Genomic DNA, 25,074 nt, shown 5'->3' with positions numbered 1-25,074 from the left:
CACGTGGACGACTTCTCCGCTGTCTGTATGCTGTAGCTGCATCCGAACCTGTTGAGTGTTAGAAATGAGGCACCTTAGTCTTCTATAATCACTGACAAGGTGGGAACGGCAGGGAGGAGCTTCTCTTGCCCCGCCTCCAGGGCGAGCTTCGACAACGTTTCGGCGTGTCGTGCACCTCGAGCCTCGCGCGCGCCGCCAAACCACGGCGGAAGCCATGGAACGCGTGTGGAGTCCGGGCGTTCCAAAAACACGCCCTGCCATTCTCATTCTGGCGACGTGCGTCCACGATTGACCAAATGCTCAATATGTCGTCTTAAGTAGATGGACAGTACTTTCAATACTGAAAACAAGAGGATTGTCAGGCTGTCAACTTTGACGGCGTCGGTTTAAGGTCGCGATGATTACAAGCTTCCACCGTGCTTTTTTAGCGCATCATCGAAATTGCGGCTGGCAATCGATTGTCATCTCGTCCTTTTGCTTTGCCCGCAGACGTCCTTGGGCAAGGCGCACCGCTTCAGCGTACTCATCGAAGAACTGTCCCACCCAGAGGTGCTCCCGTACGCGGCCACGGTGCTGGCCTTCATCAACTGCGTCATCGTGAGCACCGACCACTTCCACGAGCGCCTGAGACTGCGCAACGAGCTGCTCGGTGGGTAGTTCTTGCGTCCCTCTATACTCCTTTTCACGATAATTTGGCCAACTGTGGAGGCTACGGCTTCCGCAAACCAAGTAGCGCGTCGGAGAATCACGTGATAACATTCCATGGTCGAGGTCACCGAGACCGGAGGGATCGGTGGCCGAGTGGGCCAGCGAGCAGCACCAGCTCGGAGCACGGGGAGCGAAAGCTCGCGCTGCAGAAACCAGGGGTCCTGGGTTCCATCCCCACCCCTGCCCGTTTTGATCTGGATGAGCATCGTACCGGCGCGCACTCGTGTATCACTACAGCGTGATGCACGTTAGAAACCCCAGGCTAGCGGTTGTACTGCAGCGGCTAAGTTTCTCATCTACAACTGAGAGACAAGTCGCTCGTTGAGGCAGAGTTAGTTCAAGCTATGTAAACATACCCACAACCGATTTTGCTTTCAACGAGGCCTTGTTACTGCGACAGCAACAACGCCATCCTCAGAAAAAAAAAAAAAAGATTTAGCGGCATATGATTTTGCGCGTTTCCTCCTATATCGAGAATGTATAAAAAATAAAAGATTAATATGGACGAATTTATGTGTTTAGATTCTATTTAAACCAAAAAAGTTACGCCACATCCGTATCCGCTCCCATTATTTTTCACTGTGTAGCGCCGTGGCCATTTTCGATCGAAGCCATGTAATCGACCGCTTCCGCTAAAAACATGACCCTGGCATTAGCATCCGCCACAAATTTGGTGGTAAATTGAGCGTATGGTTGTCTTATGAACTGGTTCCGAAGAGCTCGCTACTCTAGTGGACGGCAATGTTGCGGCTGTGGACGTTCATCCGTAGTTGGTTGGTTTCGCAGCAGACGACTCTTAGCCAGCAGACGACTGCCGGTTCCTTGGTGCAGTGACACACACGTTACCGCGGCGTGTTGTCACGTACCTTGCTCCGACGCTCTTATTGGGTTGCGGGGGCCGTAGCCTCCACAGTCCGCCAAGTTTTCGGGAAACGGAGTATAGTCCTCGAACAACTGGGGTGTGTCTATGTTTATACAGCCTGAACTTAGTCTGCCTCAACGGGCGACTTGTTTCCCAGCTGTAGATGAGAAATTTAGCCAGTGCAGTACAACCGCTAGCCTGGGGTCTTCAACGTGCATCACGCAGTAGTGATACACAATCGCACACCGGTACGATGCTCATCCAGATCGAAACGGGCAGGGGTGGGGATTGAACCCAGGACTCCTGGGTTCTGCAGCGTGAGCTTTCGCTCCACGTGCTCCGACCTGGTGTGCGCTAGTGCCACCAGTGCAACGATTTTCAGACTTTGGCCAATTAACTGCGGAAATTAATCTGCGTCACCTATGGAACGAAAAACCGAAAGCCGCATTTTCTTGCGAGCGCTAGTTCTTATTAAAAAAAAAAAAAATTAAACAAATCGAAGGTCGACATTTTCTTGCGAGCGCTAGTTCTTATTAAAAAAAAAAAATTAAACAAATCGAAGGTCAAAGTGCCTCTCAACTCTCCACGCCGACTTTCGAGTGACGTCTCTGGGGGTTCACGCGGTTTTTCCTCGGGCCCTCTCTTCAGAGACCCCAGCCGCTTCCTCCGCGATTGTCGACTTTCAAAGGATTAGCCTCGTCGAAGGTCGCGGCGAGCGATGCACACAAAGGACAGTTCGCCACGGGGCTGAGGGCGAGTGTAGCAGCGGAGGGGGACAGGGTTTGTTGATTTCCGCGTATCGCCCAGAGACGCCGTCATTTTAGTTCGCATAGCCGCCACCGGCGGCTGCAGATCGGCAAATAATTAGTTTTTTGCCTAGCGATTACGCAGCAGAATAGCCGTTTTTTGGGGAAAAGTGACGCGTTTTTGGTCACTTGGGCTTGTATGAACAATATAAAAAATGCAAACTGGCAATTCTTTCAACAATAAAACCGTTGCACTGCCCCTTTAAATAAGCTACGCTTCAGAGTAACGACACTCAGCCATATTGTGTCTTAAAACCATGGTTTCCAGTCATCTGAAGCTTTATCTGAAATCACAGGAAACGCTTTTCCGCCCTCCGCAAATGTTTAAGCAGTTCGCAAGAGAGCAAAGCAATAATACACTGAGTAAGTCGCACTTTTTAATCATGACAATCGGCACTTGAGTCTGCTCCGCATACGCGCCAAAATGGCGGTGCCCACATCAGTATCGGGGGACGGAGTGCCGATAATCTAAGCGCTGCTCATTTAGTGGCTCCAAAGACCCTCTATCTTGGGAAAAGTGGCACCATTCATTGTTATGGAAATGCTCGAGACACGTGCCACGCGCTACTTCTGGGAAGAACATCGCGTCTGAAATCTAGCTCAGTGCTGCGCTCTGCCGCCATGATCTTCCCAAGGGCTGCGCGTTGCACGTGCCTTGTACATCGACGTACCTTGCGCTACTTTCGAAACCTGAAGGGGCTTTGAGTGGCTCTAGTGTGCGCTAGCCCACTCGGCCACCGACCGAGCGAGGACGGCAGGCTGCCTTTATCCAGTGTCCAACTTCCAGCACGCGCTCGTTGCCTTACGTCGGGCTCTGTCTGCGCGTGCGTGCTCGGCGCTCACGAGACGCCGAAGTGTTATAGGGAGTATTCACTGGCGGCCATAGCTGTGTGCGCGAATGCTGAGCTCGTGCTGACGGCGAGCTTCGACAGTTTTTTTGCAACGTGCATTCCGCACCATCAAGAGTGCCGGTCCTAGCAGCCTATTGATGTGAGCTCGTTCTGAGCATGCGCTCTAAGCAGCACCCACAAATATGGCGTCCAGTGAATACTACCTATAGTAGAGTTCCTGTATTCACGGCGAGAAGTTTGAGTATCGCCGCCGCCTGGTAGAATTTTTTTACGACCCAGAGTGAGGATATTTCAACTTCCTCTGCTGGCGCAAGCACGTCCAATGCCAAGCTTTTATGCCCACTAAAAATTAAGACATAATGCGACCTTGCGAGCTTGTCATCGCGAATAGGCTCCCTACGGGAGCCGAAGTGGCGCATCCAGCCATAGCCTATCCAGCCATCTCGAAATCCGAAGTTAAGCCGGAAAGCCACTCCTCGTGCGTGCAGGAGCCGTGCTCCGTTGATTGTGGCTGGTCACGTGTCACGTGCCTGTATTCGGCGAAAAGCGGCGCCGTGCGCGCCACCGCACATGAGAAGAGGAGGAGAAGGAGTCAAGAGCGGAGGAGCATACACCGCGTGGTTCAGTGTCGGCTAAGCGACTTTCCTGCACGGCGCGGCATTTTTTGCTCCTCACGTGATCGATCTCGGCGAGTAGCGGCGCGGTGGTACGTGGAAAACTGACGCGCAACTCTTGCTCCCGTAAGGGATCCATACAGGAACTCTAGGTGGCGGAACAGCTGAAGGACCTCACTGCCCTTCAATCCTGTCACGGAAAAAAGACAACGCCTGCGTCTTTCCTTCTCCAACGTCGTCACTTATGGACGCACTGAAGAGCCTACAGGTCTAAGAAGTTGTAGAACTGGAACCTTGGAGAGCACTTGCAATATAATGGTGGGCGATTGTCTCGCCGATAGATTGCAGGTGTGCGGTGACGTAGCCAGGAACATTTTTCGGGGAAGGGGAGGCTGGGATCTGTATGGGAAGTGTTGGGAGGTGGCGAATGTGCTGCATTTTGAGGGAAGCTTCAGCCCCATAAGCCCCCCCCCCCCCCTCTCTCCCCTTTGGCTACGCTACGGCATCTGCGCAAGCCCGATGCGGAGTGGCGAGGGAGGTAGTGGGGGGCGGAGAGGCGGTGCGAAGCCTGGAGACGCTCAACGCTCTAGCCCTCCTACTCGCATCTGGCTCGTCGTAACTTCCATGCAATGCGGAGCGCACGTTCCGTCTGCTTCTTGCACACGGGTTGCGATAATGTCAGAACGCCGAGCTCTTATTGGCTGATTGAAAAGAAATAGTAGATAGACCTCAAGGGCATCTAGCGATGAGGTCTGTCCCTATCCTTTCAATCAAAGCCAATCAGAGCTCGGCGTCGTTCTGACTTAACCGTAGCCCCCGCGCAAGAAACAGACGACTTGCTGTCCGGATAAACATTTATTAGTACGTTCCTCGATCCTCGCATCTTCTTTTGCAAACACGGCCCTATAAATCACGTTACCCAGGCCAAGTTGCTGAAAGCGGTCTCAAATCTTAACAGAACAGGACCTACGATCCCACGCAGCGTCGCGTACGCGCGAAGTTCGTGGCTCGTAAAGCCCTGGTCACACTGCTCATACGTCATACAAAAGACAGTGTGCAGACACGAGTCACCGCAATATACGTTGTCCGAAGCGTCGGCTTGTTGGCACCTTGGGTTGGGTCGGGGGTCTACTCATGATGACCTAAGGCCTTGTCTCTTATGGTTATTGAGATGATGAGAACGGCGGAGACTCTCGGACTTTTGGTACATTGTAAGTTGCCGAAGCCTGTCAATCCCTGCTCAACGTGACGGCACGAACTTCCTCTAGCAACGCAAATAGCGCAAGGTCTCAAGCAACACTCGTGTGTAATTTCTGCTCCGCGCCGGCCTTTTACAGCTGACGTAGAAAACTTCAGTGCAAGGCTTCCAGTGATGTTACATAAGCGGTTGTTGTGGTGACTTTGCTGATGAGCGCGTACCTTTCGGAGCATACTCTTCTCACCATCGATTTAGTTCTTCTCGGCAAGAACAATCTGATGACGTCACGTGCAAGCCATAGATCTAGCGGCTGGTGGTTTCAGGCCACTGAGGTCCTCCTATGACATCTCCGGGAAAGGAAATGGGATCTGGTCAACCATCTAGCGTGCCTTCTTTCCTTCTCCAGGTCTGGGCCTGTTGGAGCTGGTGTCCCCGCTTCGCGATGCCGGCGACGACGAGCTGTTCATCCAGTGCCACGTGTTCGAGACGACCAGGCAGGCCGACGACGAGCACGCACGCAGCCTGGGACTGGCCGCCACGGGTCATGCAGAGGTCTTCGCCGCCCTCCTCGACAAGGTGCCGACGCGCATTAGACCGCGCTTTGCAGCCCTGTGTGTTAAACCAATACCACACGTCACTGACAGGGTTAGAACGGCAGTTAAGTACCTCAGTTGTCCCCCCCTCTAGCGCTAGCTTTCTCCCTTCGATAATGCTAGGGCGTCTCGTGAGCCTCTAGTGTGCACGCGCAAGCAAAGCACGGCGGAAGGCACCGAGCCCGTGCTGGAGGCGGGCCATCAAACTCCCTGCCGTTCTCATCGTGTCATTGTCTAAAGGAGACAAGGCCTGCGCTCGACGTCATCACTATACTCGTGAACAACTTTCTGTTGCATTTTACGAGTGAGACCGTCGTGAGCTTTGATCGGCGCTCAAGGTGCTCAAGTGCCCGTGCACGCTTGACCGCATAGATACAAAGTTCTCTATGGGTATAGTGGATCCCCGACCTACCCGAAGTAGCAAACACGCTGAAGCCTTTTTTGGCTCACAAATATATGTCTATTTGCCTAAGCCTTCCAAGTATAAGACCAGTGTGACTCAGAAAGAAATACCTTACAGCTATTTGGCTCATTAAAGCAAGGCACTTACTATGGTGACGATATTACCATGGTCCTCACAAGGCCACGGTCCTTGAAAGGGCCCGGTCTAGACGAACTGTCTCGCCGCGTTGGAGGAGTCTTTTACGTAGCTCTTCTGATTCTTGAGCTAGCTGTCAAAAGGTTCACTGAAAGACGCTCGGATTACCCAGCACCTTGGGGCCTGGCGGCCTTTTCGAGGGACAGCTGTGTCTTCTGCTACAGCGGAGCCGCCATCTTGCCTCCCACTCTATGCACCGTTTATGAGCTGTTTACAAAATTATTGAGCGTTTCTACTTGTGAAATAAAGGCGTGGTAACTTTAAGAACACGCAGTGTTGCCCGTTCCGTCAATCGTTTGATTGCGGCGTTGGTCAAGAGGCCGGAGGCCGAAGTAAAAATGGTGGCCACAGTGAGAAGCAGCAGCACTTGTCCTCCCAAAGGATGTCGCCACCGCCGCCACTCCAGCAAAACGCAGCAAGCAAGCAACATTGAGGCACTCCAGTTTTTGTCTTCTCTTTTTCGTCTCCTAGAAGCCAACTCGTACTATGGAACACTGCTTTCTGCTGCCTTACAGCCTTTCTCTGACTCGGAGTATGTAGGTTCTTAACACCGTAGCTTCGTCAGTGTCTTGGTCTCGTTGTCCAGACCCGGCGACGGTAGCGATGTGGGTTGAGCACGCGCTGGGCCAAAACCAACTGCGTGGCGCGAAGACGAGGAAAGCCAGGACAAGCGATTGTGGTCCGGCCTCGGAACGATCCCTGAGCGCCGCATTCGTGCCGGTGGCAGGGCGCGGCCGAGGACGCCACCGGGACACGTTCTTCTGCAAGGTACACTGTGCAGTGTCATTGAGGTGGCAAGACCACCGACGGGGGACATCTGGAAGAGAGCTTCCTGTTGTTGGGAGGTCTCGCATTACGGCCCTCATTGCGCGTCCGTTGACTGAAAACCCAAGTAAAGGAGTAGAAAGAAGCCAGTGTGCTCTTTCTAGTAATTCTTTTCGACTTGTTTTCCTGACGCTTTGAGTGTCCTGAGGGCGTACCAACTAGCCTATCTATTAATCTTACTATCATCTTGGTCCGCAGGTGTACGGCCGACCGGAGTCCGTCTCCTTCCTGAGATTACTTCACAACCTCGACCAGCTCGATCCCGATGACGTGACCAGGTTCGTCCCTATAGATTCCCGGATCACTGTTGATAGTGAAAGATCTCGACACGACGATAGAATGAACGAGAATCAAATAGAGTCAAAGCATATCGCACCTCAGACTCTGACACTGTTAGTGCCGTCTTGATGTCTTTGAGAATCTGCCCTTGGAGGTACCACGCAACATCTCTGCTCCCCCCCCCCCCCCCCCGCCATGTGTCCACTTAGCGTCCACTGGCCCGCGCTTGCACCAACGTCGTGTCTCGGGTTTCTGCGTTCCCTGCAGTCGCTTGGCCTGGGATTTGTTGGAGCGGTTGTCCGAACAACTGGCGCGGGGTCCCGTGCTGCCCCTGTACCATGACGTGGTGGACCGGCTGAGTGGCGATATGGAGAGGCGGCACACCGAAGACAGCGCGGGAGACGATGCCGAACGACCCGCTCCCAGGGTCAAGCTTAACATCTTCAAGCTCATTGGACAGGTTTGTCTCTTTCAACGGGGCTTCCCAGCACACAGATTAAACTTATAGGGGACAAAATAGAAAAAAAATCTTAAGGGTGCAGGCGACCTGGTGAATATTAACCATGTTGAATTAACCTGAGACTGGGGTAGAGAAGAAACGTCAAAACGTAGAAGGGACAGAAAATAGACAGGACGACGTCTCAAGCTCGGCTAACTCGTTTATTTAGTCCACCTCTTTATATAGTCTCTATCTCAAGGTCATATCCACCAACACAAAAGGACGAAGTCTATACAGTTCAGCTATACAGATTGTGGCGCTTGAACTGTATAGACTTCGTCCTTTTGTTTTGGTGGAGATGACCTTGGGGATAGAGACTATATAAGGAGGTGGACTAAAGAAACAAGTTAGCTGAGTTTGAGACGTCGTCCTGTCTATTTCCTATACCTTCTACGTTTTGATGTTTCTTCTCTACCCCAGTTTCAGGGTAATTCAACATGGTTAATAGGGGACATTCACCGGACGCCATATTTGAGTATACGCCGTTCTCAGCGCATGCTCAGGACTAGCGTACACTTAGATTCTGATAAGACCGGTAATCTTGATGGTGTGGAACGCTCGTTGCATAAGCAGTGTGGAAGCTTGCCGTCAGCGACCATTGACTCAGCTATGACCACCAGTCAATATCCCTTACAGTAAGGAAGCTTGCTTGTATGCGCAAACGAAGACAAAAACTAAGAAGGTGACACGGACGAGTGCTTATTCGTGGCCCTTCGTCTTTCTTAGCGCGTGCAGGTTCTATCATTATCACGCAACAACTAGCCCAACAACAGCCTTGTTAAACTTCGCAGAAAGCGGAGAACACTTCTTGACTATATGTTTAACCTACAGTGTTCTAGAGGGTGTAGTTGCAAGAGCGGCGCCCGCTTACAATGAAGCGCGTGAAGACGGTCGACGTAGATACCGTGAGTGGCGCTGGAGTTCTGTGCCCTAGGAGAATTAATGGCACGTGTGCGATGAACTAAGAAGACGACGAGGGTGACGCGGTACGCTTCTCCAAAATGTAGCACCGTAGAACTTCTTTCGCAGCTATTAAGCCTGCAGCCCAAGTGATAGCGTTGCTGAACGATGTGTCAGTACTGGGGGGGGGGGGGAGGGGGGGGGGGAGAGTCGATATTAATTAAATAATCTCCCTCAAAACACGCGAATATTTCAAGTAGACGATAGCACACACTCTAGAGGCATTAGTCCAAAGGCAGAACTACAATTTACTATACTTCGTTTCACCTTATGTTGTACCGCAGCGAACGCTAGAAGCGCGAGCTCATAGCGTTGGCAGCTGCTCTTAATTCACCACAGCTTGTGCCGCCGAGATGTGCCCCAGAGCAAGGAGCTCGCGCTTGTAGCCTTTCCTAAAAAGTCAAAGAGTCAAATTTGGGGGTTTTACGTGCCAAACCTACGACGGGCATCTGGCACGCCCTAGCGGAGGACTGAGGATTAATTTCGACCACCTGGGGATCTTTTGACGTGCAACCGAAAGCTCGGTTACACGGCGCCTTCTCCGCAATAAGCCTCCGTCATATTGCGGGCACCTCGGTCGGGATTCGAACCCGCCACCTGGGGATCCGTAGGCCGGCGCTCTCGCCTCGGAGCCACCGAGGCGGCTTGTAGCCTTTCATGCGGTACATCATAAGGTGAAACAGAGTATACAGAACAACATTAGCAGTTGTTTCGCACCGCGAAAAGCTCCAGTCAAACCACAGTAGTAAGCGCCCACCAGCGCTGATGATGGGGCTGACGGGGGCGCGCTCCTAGGGCACAGAACAGCAGCGCCATGGTGTCGTCTACGCGCAAAATCTTCACAAAGCGGCCGCCACTCTTGCCACTACAACCCCCTCTAGAACACTGTAGTGTAACCTAACCACCCGCTTCCGCATGTAGGAAGTATTCACTGGCGGCCATAGCTCTGTGCACGACTGCTAAGCGCGTGCTGATGCCGAGCTTCCACAGTTCTTTTGTAACGTGCATTTCGCACCTTCAAAATTGCCGGTCTTAGCAGCCTATTGATGTGCGCTCGTTCAGAGCGTGCGCTCTAGACATCACCCACAAATATGGTGCCCAGTGAATACTCCTTATTGGCATGAACTTGTCGCTCACACTTCCAACTACATTTTAGAGATGGCGGCTGTCACGTGTGCCCTTAGAGTAGCGCTGTAAATTACCACGCGTGGTAATTTACAGCGTTACACTAAGGGCACACGTGGGAAGTGTACATAGTACCCTAATTAATGCCGCTTTCGAGTATTAGATAATTTCCACACCGGTAATTTAATTTCAGAAGCTGCTATTGTGACTTCCATTTTGAAAGTATATTAATTTATAGTTCGCGCCTCCTATAAATTACTTTATAGGAGGCACAAAATCCTGGCCAGTTAAAGTTGGACGAAGTCGTGTCCTGTGTCCATTTCACCTAGAAAACAAGGCCTGCGCTTGACGTCATTGTTTGTGTATCCCCGACCCGCCCCAAGCGGCAAACACGCTGAAGCTCGGCCAGAATCGCCGTCTGTTCGCCGCGTGTTAGCGTCGCGCAAGTTGTGAGACGCTGCAAGACACGGCGATGCTGACGCATGTTGGGCGGCGCTGCGTAAATTCATTCACATTGACATTTTTTTTTTTAGAGTGTGTGTGTGTGTGGGGGGGGGGGGCGCAGGCCTTGCTTTGTTGGTAGTATTGGTGGGCAGCCTTTAAAAATTAATAAATGTTAAAAAAAAAGGACGGTGAAAGTTTTAACGTAGGCACCTTAAACATTGTCTTAAGTTTTCTTTAGATTTCATTGGTAGGAGCGTCGTAGTCGCCTATTGAAATTTTGATGGAACCCCGCTCCTCGCGACGCGCCGAGCGCAGGACAGCGCGAGAGCAGAGAGAAAAATTTATAGCACAAGTGACGTCATTGCAGGGTTAGATGACCCTCCCTCGCCACTAAGCTGTCTCGGGATGCCGACGATGGTGGCACGACGCTTTGGACAGAAAACAAGCTGCAGAGAGGCTCGCCACATTCCGTGATGCAATCGCTGCACGCGTTTGGAAAATAAATGCGGTTTACGTTTACTTTTGCCCAAGTTAAGTGCCATAATTGAATTCAAGGGACAAAAAGCTATACAAGTCCGCTGCTCACTCGGATTCCTTGAAAAGGGCTTCAGTTTCCCTTTAAGCCGTCGCGTGACCGAGCGGACGTGTACGCCCGCAGGTGTCCGGGCTGTCCAGAACGCGCTCCTTCCGCGTGGGCAAGTCGGCGTTCAGGGAGCCCAAGTCTCAGCCCACATCCCCGGCCGGCCATCGGCGCCGTGCCTCGGAGCAGGCCGACTGCCAGCCGCAACGCTCCCCGAACTCGACCAGCGTGACTCGGCAGTCCACGGGACGGGACGCGGCCAGCCGTTCGGCACCCAGGTCCACCCAGCTGACGCGGTCCTCCGCGCTCAGGGCGCAGCAAGACGCCGTGCTGCAGGGCTCGCTGCACGACGGACTCGAGGCGCCTGCAAAATCCTCCCCCACGACACAAGGTGGGGACTAGTTGAGGTGTTGGACGTTTGGTTCCTTGGATGATCGGACACGTTGGATGTTTCGACCATGAGCGATCGGCTGAGTGTGTGTGACCTGGAGAGACAGGGCCAAACGAGGGAGTATCCCTGTGGTAGTTCTTTGTTCTTTAGCTCACATGGTAGTGTCATTCTAAAGTAATATCTTGATGAGAAAACCCTCCACGGACCTATCTTGCTCGTGTTGGCCTCACCGTATGACGTCTCAATGTCAAGTGACGTCATGGAGCGCCATAGTTTTTCATAACGCCACGGTGTCACGGGGTCACACGACGCCATGGTGAATGTGACGTCATGGTGCCACATGGCGCCATAGTATAGTGGGACGCCACAGTATCCTGTTATACCGGGATACTTTTTTTCCTTGACCACGTCTTTGAGAATACTCTTTGCTATGCTGTACGCCGTCTCAGTTCATTCCGCCTTGTCACAAACGTTGCTTACTGTGGAAGTCTTGAACCATGCGCATTAGGCTGGGGTCACGCTGCTTATACATCATACAAAGGACAGTCTGCCTACAGATTCGAACTCGAGTTGCAGCGAGACCCGTGCTTCGAATGCCACATGGCAATGAGTTCAAGTAGAAACTTGGCACGCGGCATTGGGACCACGGACGCTGCGATGACTCGTGTCTGCATTTGTATGATGTATGAGCAGTGTGGCCGGGAATTTACGAACCACGAACTTCGTGCTTTCGATTTTTTCGGACGTGTTTGTGGCCAACAATGAGCCGTCTCTTTTCGCCGACAGAGATTCGGCGCAGGAGAGCCTCCTGCGATGTGACTGAGAGTGCTTGCCAGACTCGAGCTTTTGTGCCGTCCTCTCCAACGCTAACCAAGGGTCTGGGCCTGCCGAGTGCAGTGGCACCCGCCACCGGCCCTCCGCCTCCTCCTCCTCCTCCACCACCTCCGCCGCCACCTCCGCCACCTCCCCCTCCCCCTCCTCCGCCCCCACCTCCACCCATGCCCAGCTCCCACGGCGACTGCGCGACGGTGCAAGAGGTGGTCACGAAGACGGAGGCCCCCACGTTGGCGGCGACGCCCTTCCACACGCTGCCTAAGCCCCGCCAGAAGATGAAGACGCTCAACTGGACCAAGGTGCCCGACACCCTAGTCTGCGGTGAGTGCGGTCGCTGTGTCTACTGCTATGGTCGCCCTGACTTAAAGGGATGCTGAACCGAAATCTGGATTCCCCAAAACACGCGGCAAAAGCGTGCAACGGGATGCTACAAACACCAAAACATCACTCATACAGCGATAGCTCGAACGGATGACCGTATTTTTCAAAAAAGAGGCGCATTTGGCAGAAATGTTGACGTCATGTTTCACCGAGAAGGAGAGGGAACGGCCTCGCGTCTTCTCCGCCTCGCGGCCTTGAGGGAGCGAAGCGAAAAGAGGAGGAAACTAGGTATCTTGACGGTCACGCGCCTCGTCGGCCTGGTTCAATCTCGACTTCTTTTTGCAAAAATACGGCCGTCCATTTGAGGCATCGCCTTACTAGTAGAGTTGTAGGGATTGTAGCGTCCCGCCTACATCTCCAGCATAGTTTTTTTTTTTAAATCCAAATTTCGGTTCACCATTCCTTTAAAGGGATGGTGAACCCGTGGTCTGAAGGATGTCCGCCTACCAGCTTATCGCCAGCGCCAGAATAACAGTAAGGCTTTATGCATATTCAAGTGTACTTTTATATTTATTTTTTGACACAAGCTAGAGTTTTCGAAATTCAGACGCTGTTTCGACGCTGTAAATGTCGACGCTTAGCTAATAATGTCTCAGATATGGTGCAGAAATTAACCCTCCCGCGTAGACCGCCAGTATGAAGAGTTATGTTCGCCGTTCGTGTTTTTTCTCTTTAAATAGGTTTCGGATAAATGCGCTTTTTGGCGATATACGATTTACGATTTGTTCGCCGCGTCTTTAGACATCTGACTGACGACCGCTGGGAGGGTATCCACCGCCTCGCTACCCCGTGTGCTTTGATGGGCGCTTTGACAAACACCGTGATACGTTACCGCCATAATACATTGGTGTCGTCCCGATAAGCTAGTGGAGTCCACCCGAAGCATACCCTCGTAAATTTGACCGCGTATTGGGTTAGCCGCCCGCGAGGCGACCTAGTGCTTGACGCGGCATCGGGCCTCCAGGCGGCAAGAGCATCTGGAGCGACGTGACCAAGGAGGCGCAGCAGGAGCACGTGGAGAGCAAGCTCAACTACAAGCAGGTCGAGGAGCTCTTCTGCCAGAAGGTGGCGGACAAGCAGGGGGCCGACTCGGCCAAGAAGAAGCGGGAGCCCGCCCTGGTAGGTGCCTTCGTTTGCTTCTTGCAGCGCGCGCCACCAGCTTTTAAAGTAATAGCTTTATACGGAAGCCCTGCACGGATCTTGGTTTTTTGTGTTGGTGTTGGTACCTTATCAAGACCATAAGAAAGATGTCAACAGCGGAGCGGAGATGTATGCTTGACGGTCATAGCGCGCGCGACCATTAGTGTTGCGGTGCGCGAAAGAGGGAGGTAAGCGATCCGTTAAACCCCCCCCCCCCCCCCTCTTTTTTTTCTTTTGCGTGAAAACAGAGGTTGCGTAATAGGTTAGAAACTGCGCATCGTACCTTCGTTGCATTTTACGGAATGTCTAAGCCGGTGTTTTTTGTTTTGTTTCGCAGCTGTCCCTGTTGGACGGCAAGCGGAGCCTCAACGTCTGCATCTTCCTCAAGCAGTTCAAGTCCGGGCCCGAAGAGATCGTCGCCATGATCCGAGCCTGCAAGTCCAAGGAGATCGGCGCTGAGCGACTGCGCATGCTTCACAAGGTTCTGCCTGAACCAGACGAGGTGCGCATCCGAGTGGCGCTGAGCCGGTGACGTGGGCTCATCACGCGCCTCGGCAAACAACGCGGCAGCCTCGTGTCTGGAAGCCTCTACCCTCCCCCTTAAAAATAATAACGTCTGCGTGTTAGCTTTGCAGCAGAATTAGAAACAAGGAATCACGGTGAACAATTAATGGCTCCCAGCGAATAAGGAAGCAAGTAATTTAGTTAGATCTGAAAAATGCGATGTGCGCAGAGACAACAAAAAGTGAAACGTCATGCCCATTACCTGTGGGCACTACATTTTTTGGTCGAATCGTATCCTCATCATTCGCTGAACAAACTTGTATCGTTCGTCGCAATTCGTTGTCTCGTGTTCTGAATACAAGCGAACATTTCTTTTAGAGAGTGCGTTGCTCTTTTTTTCAGGGTCGCGCTCTCTAGTCATGCAGACCAGGTGTGCCGGGTAGCTTACTTAGCGACATGTTCTAATTTACTTTTGTCACTGACATAATGACGACGGCGTGCGTCTTTTTGTATGCCCCGCCTTCATTCCGCGTTTTCCGCCTTTCGTCGTGCGTTGACTGCGCGTGCACGCTTGAAGCTTACGAGACAACGAAGTGATTTCGAAGGTATACGCTGCTAGCGCTGGAAACGAAACATCCTAAAGGCTCTCCCTCTCATCCCGTTCGGGTTGTCTGATAATAATTTACTGGTCTTCTGAGGCTTGCTCTGTAGACCCTATATCGAAATTTCTCCTAGTTGGAGGCTGCTGGGCTGAATTAGAACCCCGTATAGGTACGAAAGCCGAGGCAAAGGTTTTCTACGACGTGTGCAAGCGAGGTCGGTGATTTTCACAGCTGGGCATGCTGCGCTCATACACGGGCGAACGGAGCAAGCTGGGCGTGGCTGAACAGTTCTTTCTGCTGCTGGGCGAGCTGAAGGGCTACGCTCTGTACGTGGATGGCCTACTTCAGATGGAAGAGTTTGGGCCGAACGTGGACGCGCTGCGGCCGCAGCTGGACAACTACATCGGCGTCTGCAAGGAGATCCTTTCCAACAGAAACCTCAAGGAATTCCTCAAACTCATCCTCATCACGGGAAACTTCATCAACTCGGTGAGTAGGGGGCGCGGGTGTGGGAAGCGGACACGAAGCTTGTTCGTGAGGGGGGTGCATCGTTGCAGGGCAGTTACGCCGGTAACGCCCTGGGCTTCAGGCTGAGCACGCTGCCACAGCTCCTCGAGACGCGCTCCAACAAGCCCCGCATGACGTTACTCCACTACCTGGTCGAGATCGCCGAGCAGGAGCAGGCGCACATGCTCGAGTTCACCGACGACCTCCGGCACCTGGCGCAGTGCTCCAGGTAAGTCTAAACTGTGAACAAGAGCCGGAAAGGACGGCAGTATAGAAAGCTCCCGGTGCACACAGGATGTCCCTGGAAGGCATGAGGTCCGAGCTCAAGCAGCTCTCCACCGGGATCGAAAAGTTGGAGCGGCAGCTGACGCATGGTGATGCCGACTTCCGACGGCACTTCGGTAGCTTCGTTCAGGTGAGTAGCTGACGTGTTTTCCCGCGCGGTAGCGTGGGGTATGGTGCCTGGAGCGCGTTTTCGTCTGGTGTGGTTAGCTTCTGATCCCGCCCGTACATCAGAAGTGTCCTCGAAGTGGCAACAAATGTCGACGCCACAGGAACTGGCCTGACATGTTGTCGGATGTCGCGATCTTGGCGGTTGGTGCGGAAGTCCCGTTGAAAGTGCGAGCGAAAGCGAGTGTCGCTGTCGTCACGGGGTCCCAACTCCGGACTGTTGAAGCTTCGACAGACTTTCAAACTGGAGAACGACCTACAGCAGAACAGGCGTTTGCCACACCCACCGCCGCGGTTGGGACACCGCTAGGATCGCGACCGGCGACATCATGGACACTTCTACAACGCCACATGGCGGAAATCGATAGACCACTTTTCACGACGCGGTAAAAGAACCCGTAGGAGACGCGTTCCAGGCACCATAGCGTTGGTTGACCGGCGTGTTCTCGTGCGCAGAGGGCCCAGGGCCAGCTGCGGGAGCTGTCGGCGAGCCTCGACCAGATCGGCCAGCTCTCCTCGCGGCTAGCGGAGCACTTCTGCGAAGACGAGAACCGGTTTTCGGTCGAGGAGTGCCTCCACATCTTCAACAACTTTTGCGAGAAGGTCAAGCTGGCGCAGAAGGTGACTGCTCCAAGTGCTGTCAGGCCGTCGGGACAAAATAGAGCCATTTGGTTAATAAGTTGCCGCCTCTTCACAATACTGAATGAAAGTGACGCGGCAATAATAGCAAAAAAAATATTGGACACTATTTAAAACATAGATCTCGTAAACGTTCTTAAACGGCAAAAGAAACGTGCAGTATATCGAACGAATTGTACAAACGAAATGGGAACAAATCACCGAAAGAGATGGCGCTAGCCACCCCTCTTCATTCTAAGGCCAAGGCAGCTTGGCCGTATCGACAAACTTCGTGGTATGTAGAATGCAAACTGGGTCCACCAACGCACGTCAGAGTTCTGAAGACGTGTTTTCGGAAGAGGTTATGAGGGACACCGCACGAATGCTGGTTTGTGTACGAGTCACACGTCAGTCGCAACGTGCGAACGTGACGTTTTAACGTGAAGCTTTCGCGCGTTGGTGTGTAGCAAGCCCAAGGACGTACTCATGTTGAAAGGAAATGGCTGAGTTGAATAATGAGAGCATTTTCAAGTCATTGACGGGATGACAGTGGCAGGACTTGCCTTTGCAACGCCCGACCTCCAGCATGCACTCGTTGACTTCCGTCGTACTTTGGCTGCGCGTGCACGCTCGAAGTTCGCGAGGTGCCGCAGTCTCACAGCAGGTAAGAAGCTCGCGCTGGAGGCGGGACAACTGAAAGACCCTCCTGCCGTTTTCATGCTCTCAGTGACTTGAAACTTATAAAAAATGGTTCCTTACCAGTTGGGGCCAACTACAGTGCTCATGCGTAAGACGCGCGCTTTGCACGCTCTGCGAAGCGACAAACTCGCACGTGTTGGGCAGCTGGGCTATGGATTCAGGACACGCTATTTGTAGCGGGGGCTCGCGCTGCCACTTCGATGCATGCTCTGAAGCGCGCGCCCGTAGCGGTAGCGGCTCTTTGAAAGCGATCTACTAAACCCCCTAATAGGGACTTTTAGTAAATCGTAGACCTCCGCTTTGCTAGCGGGGGCGCCCGCTGGGCCCGCTTTCCGCTGAGCGTTATCGGTGTACGTGAAGTTGCCATAACTGTAGCTATGGCCGTAGTTATGCCCGTGGAAGAGACAAGTCGTGTCGTCTAGTGCTCCGCTCGCACAGACGCACAGACCCACAGCGGGATTGTCGCCCGTGCAATATAGCGGTGAGATTAGGGAACCTCGATTCGCGTCTGTTTCAGGGTGAAGACAACCTTTGTAGTAGCTTGTGCCGACGGCAAGTGCTAATTCTGACATATAAGTAAACGGTGGGAACCAAAGTGGCGCCAAAGCACTAGTAAGAGCTAGGTGCTTACGCCGAGGAATGCAACTGCGCGTGCCGGCGCGTGCATTCTACGAAAACTTAAAAAAAATTTTGGGGATCAAAATGGCCGAGATGTCATCAACTCTAACAACGTACGTGAGTCTGTGTGCATGAAGGCACTCTAGGGCCGTGTTTCAGAATTTACTCGATCTTACTCCAGGGTAAGGGTTTTGTACCCTTGGCGTTCTAAAACCTACCCGCGTCCAGCGTTTTTTAATCTGTACTGTCACGTGTTATGATCCGCCGGAGTAACTCGGATCCATTTGGGTAAGATTTGGAACACAGCCTAGGCGAGATGTATGGGTGGCGCCCTCCTATGGTTCCCTCTAATGGCGACATTACCTGGCGAACAACAAGTTCGATGGTGTTTGTAATTAGCTTGGTGGAAGCTTGAAATCATTGCATTCTCAAAGCAACAGTGCCGACACCGTCCAAATTCAAGTTCTCACATTCCTTTTATTTCCGTGCGGTGAGAAATCCTTTGCTGACGTCATAGTCACAATTCGACCAATCGTGGCAGGCTGACCACCGCGACGCCTTCGATCGTGCATGTCGCCAATAGACGATTGCAAGCACGGCATCGTGGCCGCCGCCATGACTCTGCGCGTGCAGGCAAGTACATGCAATTACAAGCTTGCCAAAGCTATATACGTTCATGCGCACGCTGCACATGCTTGCACGCATGGGGCACCATTCAGGTGGCATGCTTGCTAGTAGGAAGTTTTCTTAGACCGTGTTTTCCCCTTTGCTAAGCTCTCCGCAACAAAGAAGCCGCTGGTGCGCCTGCGCGCCGACGGCCTTGGCTTTAGAGTTCCGGTTATCATAGCGGTTTGCGGTGAGCGTGGCGCGACGGCGAAAACTCCCTAATGTCTATAGATACGGTGTGTGTGGTAGCGCTTTTTTTTTAATGCCTCGTTTTGATCTGTTGCCGAACTGTGTCTTAGAACGCATCGCTGGCACTCCGTGTTTCAGGAGAACGAGGAGAGAAGAAGAAACGAGGAACGCGCCGAGCGTCTCAAGTCGACGCGCACGGCCGGCAAGACCGGTGAGAACCTCCGCTCTTTCTGCTCTCATGTGGACAACCATCGTGAGGGTAGACAATGACGCCCCGCACCTACGGGCGATTAGTCATTTCGCTGCCCGCGTACTTGATGAGCTTTCTTCGGGCATTTCGCCAACGTCGGCCTCCAGCTTTGTCGGTCCAAGCCACGTGAGTGTAACGTTCAGAAGAAGCTAGACGATTCTCAGCTTCAGCAACCACCAGGTGGAGCGTCCAACTCTTCGGCCAAGGAATTCGCGGAAGCCGCGAGTCAACGGCCAAACTGCGCACTTTCCCGATTGAGCCACATAAGATGTTCCGCTAGCATCATTGCCCAAAATAAGCGGGGCTTATGACTTCGACAGTATCCGCCGCGCGTAAGGGACGCCTCCTCCTCGCTCAACGCTGGCTGGCGCCTTCAGAAGATGAGGGAGAGGAAGGGTTCAGAGCGCCGATTAAACGGGTGAGGGGGTGTAGACGCGAACGTTGGCTGCCTTTGTCTCATCCAATCGGAGCGAACAAGAGCGTCGTCTGGTCTTCGCGCAGTGTCTCGCATTCGGAGTTGGGCCAATTTCGGCACTCTTGACTGTAGCGTTTTTATGGACGTCACATCGCCTGGTTTACCGGGAGCGAGGGTGACGGTGTGTATCTCTGTGTGTGTGTGTGTGAGGGGGGGGGGCGGGGGGGGAGGGGGGAAGGCTTAGGTGAACGAATCCCCTAGTCGTTTTAGAGCGCGTCAAGATCAGTATACCACATCTGAGATATGGAGCACGCGATCCGATCGGAATCGCTCCGCCTCCGGATCCCCAGTGGAACATGCATGACCACTCCTCCGGGATCGGCGGATGCCTTCCCTTCGCTCACCTTCCCGGGAATCCTCTTCCCGCGATCCCGGATCACCAAGCACATGTTTTCGCAGTCGCGGCGCGAGCAACACGTGTCCAACGCACGAGCGAAGTTAATCATGATGTGAAAGACGCGTGTTCATAAGCGATGTGCATTAGCGTAGCCCGCTCTTCCCTTCATTGGAATACTCGTGAACGGTGTCCAAGTACGTCTTGATCTTCGGCCTCTTCTGCGGAGGTCCAAAAAGACAGTCGAATTCATGCGGGGACATACGAGTAATCCTCTCGTCGCTGCTACTCGAGCCACTGCTGTTGGAGGAGCTGGTCGAGGAACTTGACGACAAACTGTCATCAAGCAGCTGCGCTGTAAAGCGGGTGGCACTTCGCGAGCGGTCATTTTGAATTCTTCCGAGGCGAAGTGCCCGGCGAGAACGGAAGTCACGTGTGCGCGCCAAGGAGGAGCCAGGCCGGCTTCCGGTCGAATCCGCCGAAATTAGCGGAGCGACTTTTCTCGGATCCGGATTGAGATCTGGATTAGGAGCTAACCTAAAAGGATGGTGGAACACGTCCGTCTCGATCCCGATCATCGCCCAGCCAAATAGGCGCGCTCCAGAAAAGTCGATCCAGGCGCGCTCCAAAACAACCAGTCGCCATCAGTGATTCACGCTCTAGCCTGTATCGGGCTCCCTGATTTGCTTATCGGACAAGCGTGAGCAAATCGGTGCGACGGCTACAGGCTAGCGGGTGAATCCCTGAGGCGTGTTTAAGCTAAACCTCGCCCGCCGTCTTCTTTCTCCCTGTAATCCGGACGACGTAACATCTGTGGAAACGCGCCAATCAGCGTGCATAAATTGACCTGTTGACTTCCTTCATAATATTTTCCGAATCGGCTGCCTGGTGCAGAGCACGGTCCAGAGCGAGCCGTTACCTTTTTTCTGGTGTTGCATCGCGGCTTACTTGTCTCTTGAAAGAAAGGTGAACCGCTTTGCTGGGCGTCTCCTTGAAGGTGGTCCCTCGGCAGAGCCTAAAGCGCAGCAGTCATTCCAGCTTCTGATGCAGCTTCTGCAGCGAAACGTATGGCTTCCTTTATCCGGTGCACGCACGGCACCGCCTGCTGCATGGCATCCTCCGTACTTGCGCATGCAACACCGCACAGCACAGCACTACCCTGCACGCTGCAGACTCGCTTGAGCACTGCCGGGTAGACACTTTTGGGTTTCTCCCTAGTCTAGAGCGAGCTGAGCAATCACATCGTGCGAGGACCTTAGACACCTATACTCCGCTTCACTTTACGCCCGACCGCAGCACACGGTACGAGCCACCTCAGCAGGTCCTGCTCTGAAAACGTAGCACGTGATGCGTTCTCTGCCCGTCATGCGCCTCCTCTCCAAGGTCACGTAACATTCAGGCGGCCTTGAATTGGCTCAGATTGTCCGTAGCATCCGCTGCGGTCGGTCATAAGGTGACGCGGAGTATAGCGCATGTCGCAATCGGAGGCTGAGAGGAAGCCACATGTCCAAAGCAACTCTGCGCCGCTTGGGGTTGGCGAGGCGGGGCTCGGCATGCCGGCTGCACTGAACCGACGAGCGTTCTTTGGCGCGCCCGTTCTGGGTTGACTGTTTTGCTCGAGTGTTTTGGGGGATCTCCTCTCTGAGGCCGTGCTAGGTGTGTCCAATACCACCTAAAGGCGTTTGCTTGTACGCCCTCTGGGCCGCCGCCATTGCTGCTTGTGCGGGTAGATCGTCTGATAGTCAAACATTGCTGTGGGGTACCCACAGCCTCGGCAATTCTTGACTATCAGACCATCTACCCACACCAGCAGCAAGATGGCGACGCCAAGAGGCCGTTCTTGCATACGTCTATACGGCATGCAAGTTCGTATGCTCCTTTAGCATTTCTTGCGTTTGTTTACCCCACCCCCCCCCCCCCAAAAAAAAAAAAAAAGAGAAGAAAATAAAAAAACTGCACACACGTGCGGTTGTTTTCCTCTAACCTCAACCAATGGTGGTGCTTGACTGTCTCGTCATCGCGCGAACACCCACGCGTTCTCTACGTTGCCTTTTGATTGACGTGCTATTCTTTGCGTTCCGATGCACCAGAGACGTATTTTACGAGACTTGCTCGCTGTATAGTCGCTGGCAGGCTGAGAGCGTCAGGGAGGAGTCTCGGTAGTCCCGCCTCCAGTTCGAGCTTCCTGCCTGCTCTAACGGTTCGGTTTCTCGTCGGTCTCGAGCTCCAGCGCGTAGCCAAAGCACGGCGGAAGGCAGTAAGCGCGTGCTTGAGGCGTGAAAAGAGGTGCCGTTTTCTCCTTGTCAGCGACTACAGAAGACAAGACCTGCGCGTTACCTCTTCGCTAGTAGAACTTTGGCCCGCCTCAAGTGGCGAACACGCCGAACGACAGCTAGAGTAGGTGGCAACGTAGCAAACGCGTGAGTATAGGCCTGTTGCACTCGGTCAGAGAGCGCGAGCGCGTCCATATATGATGCGACCAGGTAACGTTAGCTTCGGCGTCTGCAAGACGCGACCTTAAAGACGGAATTGTATTATGGCGCCTTTAACGCGTCTCCGACTGGTGTGTATAGCGTCCTATTTTTCCCATACATCAAAAGTGGTCCCCAAACAGCAACAAGTGACGTTCCTAGTAGCACACTTAGTTCTGAAAATGTCCTTAGGATGTTCTAACGTGTCCTGTGGGCACTTATAAGAAATACCCAGAACGTTAGGACACCCTAAGGACATGCTAAGGACATTAACAGAACTAAGTGTGCTACTAGGGGCCACAAAAGCTGGAGTATGCTGTCGGATGTCGCGATCCTGGCGGTTGGTCGTAGAAGTGCTGGTGAAAAGCACGAGCGAACGCGAGTGTCGCTGTTGTCACGGCGTCCCAACCTCTGGCTACCGAAGCTTCCGTTGACTGTCGCACTGGAGAGGGACCTGCGGCAGAACGGGCGTCTGTCACGTCCACCGCCGATGCTGGAACACCGCCAGGATCGCGACCGGCGACAGCGTGACACTTGTATGACGTCACCAGGCGGAAATCGAAGGACAACTTTCATCGACGCGGTAAAAAGACCAGTCGGAGACGCGGATCCATGCAGGTGACGCTGCATGGATCCTCAAGTGACGACGTAGGAGGGGGAAAAGTGCAGGCGTTGTATTTTATAGGTCGCTGACAGGGTAAGAACGCCAGGGGAGTCTTCCTAGAATGCCCGCTTGCAGAACATGCTTGTTGCCTGGCGTCTGTTTTGGCTGCTTGTGCAGGCTCGAAGCTCACGAGGCTCCGAAGCGTTATCAAAGGTAGCAAGCTCCGGCTGGGAGCGGGACAACTGAAAATCCTCCCTGTCGTTCTTGTCCTCTCGGTGATTGGAGGTGCTATTGGTGTATTGGGTCTACTGCCGCGCGTCAGGGTGATGTCCGATGTAACCGCCTCGGTAGCCCCGAGTCAGGACGCCGGCCTTCGGATCCCCGGTTGCGAGTTCGAATCCCTGCTGAGGTCGCAACCCGACAGAAGCTGACTGCGGAGAAGGCACCGTTTAACCTAGACTTTGGTTGCACGTCTCGAAATCCCCAAAATGGCGGAAATTAGTCCCCAGTCCTCCGCTGGGGAGTGCCAGATGCCCTTCGCTCGTTTGGCACGTTAACACCCCTCTCCCCCCCTCTCCCAATTATGACTTTGATCGCTGTGTGCAGGACACCCGAAGAAGTCGGCTTCCCCCGTTGTAGAAGAGGTGTGCGTCGTGGACAGACTGCTGGCCGAGATTCGGCAGGGAAGCTTCAAGCTCCGCAAGACCCTGGCCTGAAGGCGTCTTCTCATCCATGATACTCCTTCCAAATCCCTTCACTATTTGTTTTATTGTTTCATATAGGTTCGCCGAATATATTTCCTTTATCACATCAACCATTTGCTTCTTCACGTGTCGGTCTTGTTCGTCTTGTCTCGAATCTTTATACCGGGTGTTTCAACAAAGATCGTAAGAAATTCCTACCAATAAAGTGGTTGAGAGAAAAAAGAAAATATTTTTTCGGGAACAAACTGCCAGCCAGCGCTCTACACGAGCTCCGGGTATTCCTCAAATTGACTGATTTTAAAGTTTCTTGATGACGCGCTCAGCAAGTTTCTAATTGGAACCATATGTTAATTTTTTTCCTTTCAACAATTTAATTAGAAATTTTATTTCATTTCTTAGAGGTTTAGTACCTTTATCTGCAATCTCCAAAGTCCGTCGTGACTGGCAGTTTTTTTTTTTTTTTCACCCCGGAAATAGTTTATTTTTGCTCAACCACCCTATTATTAGGCGATTGTTTTTTTTCTTTTTAGTCTTCGCTGAAGCAGTTGGTACATTTTACCTCGTAATTGTGCTCCATGTCTGGGAATCGTTTATGCTCCGTTTAACGCCAAGTCCGAACGCAGTCGACACAACGATTTGATCGAGGCAGTCAAGCAGTGGAAAAAGCGCTTTGTCACCCCGCTCGTTGTTCTTACGGGTTTACAAATTCCAACTAAACCGTCGCGCACACAGACAGACACACAAAAAAGCGCAGGATAACGCACATTTACTGTTCGTGATTGGATTAGCCACCGATGATTGGAAACGCAAAACTTCGACGAGTGTCGTGAGGATGCATTTTTGCTGCTGCTTGATTAACTGTCAGATAATGTAGCGTCGATCACGCTCGTTCTGAAACGGAGTGTAGTACCATTTTTTTCGTTTTATCCTGCCATTTTAACGGTCGCCGCGAAATTTTGATCTAGCAAAGAGCTTTTTTCGCAAATGTTTGGCCTCATAAAATTACTTCAATGAATAATAAACGTTTTTTGTGCCATTAAAAAAAACAAAACGAAAAAACTCGGGGTCTCTTATGTTATTTTTAACACGACTTGAAGGCGAAAGTCCAAGCGCCGATGCATTAAAGACACACAGATTTACTCGCTGAGCCATCCCTCTTAATGTGGTAAGTCCTTCTTAATGGGCTGAGTCATCCTTATTAATGTGCCGAGTCATCCTTATTAATGCGCCGAGTCATCCTTATTAATGTGCCGAGTCATCCTTATTAATGTGCCGAGTCACAATCTTAATTCGCTTAGTCATCCACTGAGTGGTCACGTAAACGTTTTGGTACCTTTGGTGTCGCCGACGTTTTTTCGCTCAGTCTTTGAAGGACAACTGAACGATGAAACATACAAGGCTTTTGCCTTATTAATACGCGTTATAAGCGTCTTCCATTGATAATATTTGGTAGTGCCTTTTATTTAGATTTTCTCTGCGACTATGAATTTTTCCGAAGCAGTTAAAACGCCCGCTATCATCGGTAGAACGTATAACGAGGCAGAGTGAATCCAACCTGCATTATATAAATCGCAGAGATAATAGACCGATCTCACTAAGCGTTAGGCGCATGCGTAAAGCCGCCATAACTTTAGTTCACAGGAGGCAGACGGCCGTGCACGCGAAGGCTTGTGCCTTCTCGTGCTCTACAAGCGA

General features: G+C 52.5%; 1 protein-coding gene across 4 annotated transcripts in view; it reads left to right on the top strand.

Annotated features, from left to right (window-relative positions):
- LOC8029880 (inverted formin-2) overlaps window positions 1–23,492 on the top strand; it is a 47,971-nt gene extending 24,479 nt beyond the window's left edge. The window contains exons 3-17 of one of the 4 annotated variants that reach the window (XM_040501301.2): window positions 490–649; window positions 5,446–5,615; window positions 7,254–7,333; window positions 7,602–7,794; window positions 11,021–11,333; window positions 12,231–12,488; window positions 13,513–13,667; window positions 14,026–14,190; window positions 15,026–15,283; window positions 15,352–15,530; window positions 15,596–15,716; window positions 16,208–16,372; window positions 18,680–18,752; window positions 20,598–20,665; window positions 23,282–23,492. In XM_040501301.2, the coding sequence (XP_040357235.1) occupies window positions 490–649; window positions 5,446–5,615; window positions 7,254–7,333; window positions 7,602–7,794; window positions 11,021–11,333; window positions 12,231–12,488; window positions 13,513–13,667; window positions 14,026–14,190; window positions 15,026–15,283; window positions 15,352–15,530; window positions 15,596–15,716; window positions 16,208–16,372; window positions 18,680–18,752; window positions 20,598–20,665; window positions 23,282–23,314 (2,391 nt within the window). In that variant the 3' untranslated portion in view covers window positions 23,315–23,492. Of the gene's footprint in view, window positions 1–489; window positions 650–5,445; window positions 5,616–7,253; window positions 7,334–7,601; window positions 7,795–11,020; window positions 11,334–12,119; window positions 12,489–13,512; window positions 13,668–14,025; window positions 14,191–15,025; window positions 15,284–15,351; window positions 15,531–15,595; window positions 15,717–16,207; window positions 16,373–18,679; window positions 18,753–20,597; window positions 20,666–23,281 lie in introns of all 4 variants that reach the window. The other 3 variants (XM_029991187.4, XM_040211351.3, XM_040211350.3) reach the window with 3 other exon arrangements.
- The last annotated feature ends 1,582 nt before the right edge of the window (window positions 23,493–25,074 follow it).

This window comes from Ixodes scapularis, unplaced genomic scaffold (assembly GCF_016920785.2).
Source record: "Ixodes scapularis isolate PalLabHiFi unplaced genomic scaffold, ASM1692078v2 PGA_scaffold13__105_contigs__length_92229423, whole genome shotgun sequence".
Lineage (NCBI taxonomy): Eukaryota > Metazoa > Arthropoda > Arachnida > Ixodida > Ixodidae > Ixodes > Ixodes scapularis.
Note: the sequence above shows the minus strand (reverse complement) of the source record. Positions and strands in the feature narration are given on the sequence as shown.